The sequence below is a fragment of the Anoplophora glabripennis genome, unplaced genomic scaffold, assembly GCF_000390285.2.
Source record: "Anoplophora glabripennis isolate ALB-LARVAE unplaced genomic scaffold, Agla_2.0 scaffold428, whole genome shotgun sequence".
Classification (NCBI taxonomy): Eukaryota; Metazoa; Arthropoda; class Insecta; order Coleoptera; family Cerambycidae; genus Anoplophora; species Anoplophora glabripennis.
The window spans coordinates 209,361-217,480 of NW_019416528.1; the positions used below are offsets into that span (position 1 = coordinate 209,361).

Genomic DNA, 8,120 nt, shown 5'->3' on the forward strand with positions numbered 1-8,120 from the left:
TTTTTTTTTTTTCTGATCTCGAAAATTATGAACAAACGAAATATTATGATAACTGTATGTAGGAATATTTTTCAAGTGTTTAATTAACATTTTGAGCTAGGTTGTGTGGGTCGTGATTAAAAAAACACACCTGCTCGGGCATAGAAAGTTTCTGCTTCCCATGTTTCTATGATAACTATCATTCTGGCTTATGCCACACTGCGTAAAATTTCAAATACTAAAAATACATATACATAAGTGTTTATTATAATAATTCGTTTGTTCATAATTTTCGAGATGAAAAAAATAATAAAAGACTATATGGTGCGTTTTGAAAAAAAAAATGTAACGTGACGATCTCGTGACTGTTAGTACCGAACGCTACCAATTACGCCACGCTCCAAGTTCAAGAATGCGTCACATCTAGTGGATTTAGCTGTCAGGTAAAACTTCAAAATCGATTATCTCGGTAATTTATGAACGTTGCGTCGAACTACTTCGGAAAATTCTTATTCAAAGTCCAAACTACACGTACCATAAATATCAAAAATTACAAAAATCCGACTACCTTACCTTCTCCTTGTCAGCGTTTATTGAAGAAGTGCATTTTAGATAGGCTTATGATACATATTTCTACAGTTATCATCAATATACCTCTTTGAGAAAGGCATGGATCAAGCTCGGTCTTAATAAATAAACAGAAAGATAAAGTAAACACACTTAGATCGGTCCTATGAGTTTTAATTTTTGTTACTGTATATTTCTCATAATATTCAACATAATTAAACATAATTGTTTTGAAAATAGATTAACGTAAACTTAATAGATACAGGGTAGCCAAATGAAAACGAAACAGCCATTTTCAGGAACTGCGTCAAGATTCTAGAAAAACGCCCAGATCCGTCGATTTTAGATTAAAGGGGGACTTCTTTGCTGGTACTTTTGACTCCGCCACTTTCACCCCCAAGCAAGGGTAAGCATCACCCCAAAATATTTAAATGGCATAGAGGGTTGAGTAATATTTCTTTTGAAAGCTCTTACAATTCTCTTTACAACAGACTTTAAATTTTATAATTCCGCCCAATACTTATTAAGAATTTTTATTTTAAAGTTGAAACTTATGTACAAACAATTAGTAACGGTAAAAATGTCAGTCATTCGAGTTAAGTAGGTACGCCGATGGTATAAATTTAGTATTTCTTGCGGTACATTGGTTTTTGGCGATCACTTTCGTAAAAAAAAAACACAATTGTAAAAAACAGAAATGAATGCTATACACACACAATGAACGTAAAATTAGTGGATTCCAAATTATTTTCTAGTATTATTTGGAAGCGTTGGTTGGTAGTTTATTTAATTGTGTTTTTGAAAATTAAACACTATGGTTTATTCCATTGCGGAAAGGGTAGATATCATTTCGCTTTACTTTATGAACAATAAATGTGCGAATAGAACAGCTCAGCTATTTAATGAACAACATCAAGATCGACATGTCAGGAGGAAGTATGTTCTAGAGTTAGTAAAAAAATTTCAAGAGACAGGGAACGTAGCCAATAAAAAACGAGAAATTGAAAAACCTATAGTTAATGAAGCTAGTGAAGTTGCAGTTTTGGGACAAGTTCATCTTGATCCTACATTAAGTACGAGGCAGCTGGCATCTGTGTCTGGGATCAATCGAACTAGCATACAAACCATTTTGAAGAAGAATAAATTCCATCCATACAAAATACATTTAGTCCAGGAACTTCATGAGGATGATTATGACCGCCGTTTGCAATTTTGCGAAATAATGAGTGAGCGAGCAGGGAACGATCCACAGTTCCTTTTTAACATCTGTTTTTCTGATGAATGCAGTTTTTTCTTGAACGGGACGGTAAATCGTCACAATTGCCGCTATTGGTCCGATTCAAACCCAAGAGTTTTTCACGAGGTGCATACACAGCAACCGGAAAAATTAAATGTATGGGCTGGAATTTTCGGTGACCGGCTGGTGGGTCCTTTTTTTCTACCTGGTAATTTGACTGGCCAAATGTATTTGCAATTACTGGAAGACGCTATTGACCCTGCCTTGACTGATATTATTGAAAATGTTCCAGAGTATGATGAAGATCATTTGATTTTTCAACAGGACGGTGCTCCTCCGCATTATGCGTTAATTGTCCGTCAGTATTTGGACCAACGTTTTCTACGGAATTGGATTGGGAGAAGAGGCAGCATTGAGTGGCCTCCACGATCACCGGATTTATCGCCCCTTGATTTCTTTTTGTGGGGATACCTAAAAAGTAAAATCTATAAAACACAGCCAGCGTCGCTGGAAGATTTGCGTCAAAGAATCGTCGACGAATGCCGTCGAATCACTCCGGAAATGCTTCGGAATGTGCGCGAACGTTTCGAACAAAATCTTTATTCTTGTATGGAAGCGGGCGGTCATCAGTTTGAACATTTAATCAACTAAGTAGTAAGTAAGCAACTAAACATAATTTAAATTTTAAAATGTAAATTTTTTTCAAAGTATTGGGCGGAATTATAAAATTTAAAGTCTGTTGTAAAGAGAATTGTAAGAGCTTTCAAAAGAAATATTACTCAACCCCCAATGCCATTTAAATATTTTGGGGTGATGCTTACCCTTGCTTGGGGGTGAAAGTGGCGGAGTCAAAAATACCAGCAAAGAATGTCCCCCTTTAATCTAAAATCGACGGGTCTGAGCGTTTTTCTACAATCTTGACGCAGTTCCTGAAAACGGCTCTGTTTCGTTTTCATTTGGCCATCCTGTATTTCAGGGTCAAATAAATTGATGCAGATGTCCAAAGTTATCTAAGCCTGGTTATCGATTTATATAAACAGAAATCAATGGGAATAAATGCGACATAGAAAAACAGAAATATAAAGTATTTGTTTTTAATTTAAGCAATTTTGATGAAATATGTACGTAATAAATGAAAATGATTTTGACTGACAACATAAAGATGTGTAATTTTTACCTTGTTCTTCGAGTCCCAGACGTTCAGTTTAAAAACAGAATTATCAAAACATACGTGGCACGCACAAACTAAGCTGACTGACTGACCACAAAACCTATTATAACTAATACGCAATCCTCTTTCTACATTACTGCAATTTTACGTTACAAAAAATTTGCAGTTCGAGAATTACACTCGTTCGCTAAATAGGTCTTTCCTGTTTCCAGCGAAATTGGTAACACACAGAATTTCACTGACATGTAACCGTAATACTTTTTCGAGGAGTAGCAGATTTATTACAAATCCAGACATCCACGCGCGCCGTGAGAATAAAAATATTTTTAAAATGCTCAATATGTACAGGGTCGTCACAAGAAAATGATGATGTTGTTTTTGAAGATACAGGAAAAGTAAAATATATATTTTTTATCGCATTCTATACTAGTCACAACAATTTTTAGGTGATTTTCAAAAGACTGTTCAAAACAAAAATGACCTTTTTGGCTTTCATAATTAATTACTGGAGAACTAGTGATCATACAGTAAATCTAAGCAGGATTTTGGAAACCTCAAAGTATCCTCTATAACAAGTTATTTTGGTTTCTTTAAAAAAAAATATTTTTTTTTCGATGCAAGAAAAAGTACAAAATTGAGTATTTAACAATTTCCTTTGAACTTGAGATAACTTTACAGATAATGCACAGACTAGTAGTATATATCAAAGTATATCATAAAAAACCCTCAAGAGTTCAAACCGCTGAAATTTTTCTTTCATTGTGATCCGAATGATTGGTATAGTAACTTTTGATAAAAATCAATTACTGGATTAATTTTGCAGCCTTTATACATTTTTTGAAATTGAAAATGTTTTTTTCGCGAAGTTATAGTCTTTTGAAAATCACCTGAAAATTTGGGATTCTTTTATCTTTCAATTTTTATGACAATACTTATCGTATCATCTTCGACGTCACATGTTACATGGGTGTTGCGCAATAATGAAAACATAATATTGACAGTTGGTAGAAGGAAGCACAAAAACAAACGCTTATGTGGGGAAGTCTGAAAGGAAGCCTAAACAGTTGAAGTGGGAACAGTGTGAAGATGGGTAGCAAGACGATCGGAGGACAGTGTGGCGGGGTATTAGTTAGCAAGTAATTATTCTCTAAGTACTTTGTTGTTAATTGTTCTATGTAATCTTATGATTGTGATGATTATAGACGTTTCATGATAAAAATTCTGTGTATGTTTAGCCTTCATTGTCTTACGCTCAGGGGCGTATATTTTTCTAAGATAAAATTGTTACAATTATTATTAAAGATTGCTCATTATTTATTACATGTTAAAATATGTATATATTGTCGTGACTGCCCAGATATTGCAATAACAACTTCTTTGTTTCACATTTAACTTGTTTTATCATGATTAGGTTGTTCTTTGATTTCTTGTGCTCACTTTATGTCATACGTCTATACGAGCCTTGTTGAGTTTACTAACATTTTCGCCCGTGCGGAACGAATCTGGATTAAGCTCGATTGCCTCCCGTATGGGACTCCAGTGTTATGAAGGATCTTCCGAAATCTCAACTATAGCTGGATTGCCTCCCGTATGGGACTCCAGTACCTTCCGGCCCTGCCGGCTAACTAACACCAAACCTCTTCAGTTTTACTTGGAAGTGTGTATGTCTAATTCGAGTGAGGTGACATTTAGTGAGAAATTAAATAAGTCGGGTGTTATTTATCATTAGCAAAGGATCCTAATTTATGCCTTTTGTTAGCGGTTGTTTTGTATTTATATTTGGGTAGTTAGAGCAACGATCGTGGGTTTCTCTGCCATGCTCTTTCCCCACAGGAGCTCTAGGTGAGCCTGGCACTCTCATTTTATGTTAAATGGTTGTTAATGTTTTTGTTGTTCTTTCTAATTGTCACATGTTTAATTTGAAGACTGTTGTACGTAAATAATAAAGTTAGTTGCATTTACTCTGCTTTTGTTTTATAAAATTAAACCATACTTCCCCTCTTTAAAGTTAGTAGCCAGCGCCTTCCGGTCAATTAAAAATAGATACACACATCGTAGGTATTTCTTATGACGATCACATATTTCTGGCCACAACTACGTTTATTTTTTTCGATCGAACCCGGGGTTGTTATACTACAAATTTTATATGCATCCTGAACACTTTGTACATATTCTACAAGAAATCTATAACAACCTAGAGTCCTCAGGATATGAGAAAAATATAAGCTGATATCTACATATACACTGTGTCCCCAAATGATGGAACAAATTTCATATTTTTTTTCCAGTTGAAATTTAAAAAAATCGCTGAAACAGGCCAATTAGTAAATAGAAATTGTTACTTTTCTGCATATAAGAGGAATCGCGTTCTTAAAAGGAATTTAAAAACAGGAAGTGAGTAATAAAAAAACATTAACAACACTCAACATGTATTATCTACTTCATTGGTATAAATGACAGGTTGTTCTAGATGCTCATTATTACATTCTCTACATCTACACCTTAATACTTGCTTGAAATAAGTATTATAATTTTTATCAGTGGTAGAGTACAGCGATAAGGTAAAATGGATTGGAAACTGAAACCATCAGTGAGTCAAAAAACCACTTTTCCATAACTTTGACCACTGTTAAAACAAAGTTTCCCAACTAGCTCCGAGTTGATTTTTTGATATTTTATTTATAACAGGTTTCCGAACAATATTCCGCAGATAAACTTCTAATAGTATTTTTTTCCCGAAACAGGCTCTTTCATGTCTATAATGACTGGGCTACACCAAATGGAGATTAAAAAAACATAAGTCTCACGATTTTAAATTCAAACCAGCGCAAACATTTGAAAATATTTTTGAATACACAAAATAACTAATATTCCGATAGGTCGTCTAGATTTCCATCGTGAGCAGTAAAAAGTAAAACCCACGTAATTTTACCGCTTATTTGCGATTTGCCAACTTATTATTCTGTATACCCGTCCCTATGTAAGGAAAAAAATAAAAACATCAGGATATGGAAAATAAAACAATTATTTGCATTCGGTCATCATATATTCTCAATTCCATTATTATAACTGACAGGTGGTTCTACAAGTTCGTCATTGTACTCCCTGCATCTACAACTAAACACGTGCTTCAAAAATGTGTTGTAATTCCTGTCGCAGAGGTACAAAACAACCAAAAAGTAAACCGGGTTTAAAGTTCCAATGCAAAAAGCTATACTCCTAAGTATCAGAATCGTAGGAAGGCCGAAGAGCGGTACATTGAATACGGCCAATAAAGCTGGCAAGTGAGACAAGAACAATATGTTGGATAACATAAACGGGACGTTTTTTCTGTTGCTGTAATCTACAAGTCTTCGTTTTTTTACAGCATGCACGATGTTTATGATGGGCATAAATAGCATAAAAGCCAAATAGGTTAAGACCAAAACCAGTCCTATGACTGTAAACATCCGCGAATTGTAACAAGCATCTATATTCAGAGCCGTGAGTGATATTAAAAAAATGTATAGAAATATTAAAACGCATTTGATGTGTTGGTCGAACTTTTTGTGTTTTTCCGTGTGATACAATTTCGTGTACCAATAAAGGGTTAGAATTACAATTAATATGATGTCCATCAAAAACAGAGTATATTCCATGTGATTTACAAAACAAAACGTACTCCGTTCTGTCAAATGCGTTAAATAAACAGCTAAACCAAACGTTATAGGGACACTTAGGACAAAGGGGCAGTTAATTATGGCCCAGTTGAGAATAATTATGTTCAATTTTTCATGACGTAATCGCTTATACTTTAAAGTAACAAAAATTATAAGTAAATTGGCGATGAGACAGATGAGTGAGACAACAATGTACACTTCTAAAAATCTTTTATTAAAAGCAAGAATTTGTCGCTCCAATATTTCTCCCTCTTCGGAAACATTCCTAAAAGAATTCGTGTATTCATCTGAGTGCCCCATAATCTGAAAAATAGATTAGAATTACTTACTTCTTTTAAATTCGTATTTTTTTTTATAAATAATGGCCAGAGAATTTATAAAAAAAGGATTTTGAAGTTCAAAGTCTATATTTTTAAGAAAAAAATACCCCATATTGATGAAATGACATTATCGATTTTTTCCGGTATCTCAAATACAGTACGCGCCTAAAGTATGGAATAAATTCAGTAAAATCGAAACAATTTTTTTTGGGAGAAATTCTCGAACCGGTTGATTTTTAATTTAAAAAAACACATATTTCAGCATAAAAGGCGATTTTCAACCGTCATTTGTTTTCGAGTAATGACGTCATCGACATTTTTTTTTTTTAAATAGCAACCCCCTATTTTTTTTCTTGATTCTGAAAGATCGTTTCTTTGTCGATCCGACAGTATTAAAATGTTGCCATCTTACATAGGAAAGTTTTCGAGTCGATATCGAAAGTACTTGTAGTTAGCTATAAAAACATTTTTTTTTCTCGACTTCACGATTACGTAAGCTATAAATTATTAACTTTACGCTTCTGTATCTCAGAATCTACATAGTAGAACGCTGTTCTATTTTGGCTAAAAAGCAAGGGGTTACGACGTAGTTTTTATGTGTGCAAGATTTTGTCGATTGCATAGAAAATTCTCTGGACAATAAATAATTGTTCATAGAGTAAAACGTTGAACAATTAAAAAAAATTCTAAATGGTCATAAAAGTGTCAAAATAGGTATTTTTAGTATTGATCATTGTTTCTTATAACAACAAGTATCTCAAAAAAATTGTGTGCCCTTTCTAAACCTTAACTTAAACCCACGGTACGCGATAAACTTTTTGAAATTTTCTTAAGGAGGTATATCGGGTTTACTCAAATGCACAAATGTACTTGAAATTTATATAGCGTATTAGCCAGTGCTCTCTCTGTGCGTCATATTTTTTTAAAATTTTTTTTGAATCTAGATTTTGAGATATTGTTGTTGAAAGTTGTTCATTTTAACATAGGTTTATATGGCGAAGATGGACGGTGCGGCTCTTTTTTTGCCCATAACTGAGAAAAAAATGTAGAAATTGTGAAACAAAACTTTTCCATAGATAGTACACAGTATTATCTATGGAAAAGTTTTGTTTCACAATTTCTACATTTTTTTCTCAGTTATGGGCAAAAAAAGAGCCGCACCGTCCATCTTCGCCATATAAACCTAT

General features: G+C 33.8%; 2 protein-coding genes across 2 annotated transcripts in view; both read right to left on the reverse strand.

Annotated features, from left to right (window-relative positions):
* Positions 1-3,187, reverse strand: part of LOC108908884 (kappa-type opioid receptor-like) — a 6,269-nt gene extending 3,082 nt beyond the window's left edge. The window contains exon 1 of the mRNA XM_018713046.1: positions 2,961-3,187. The gene's annotated coding sequence lies outside the window, so the exon portion shown is untranslated. The remainder of the gene's footprint in view (positions 1-2,960) is intronic.
* A 2,800-nt stretch (positions 3,188-5,987) lies between these two features.
* The window catches only part of LOC108908885, a 4,706-nt gene continuing 2,573 nt past the window's right edge, over positions 5,988-8,120 (reverse strand). The window contains exon 2 of the mRNA XM_023454866.1: positions 5,988-6,916. Coding sequence (XP_023310634.1) covers positions 5,996-6,913 — 918 coding nt within the window. The 5' untranslated portion in view covers positions 6,914-6,916 and the 3' untranslated portion in view covers positions 5,988-5,995. The remainder of the gene's footprint in view (positions 6,917-8,120) is intronic.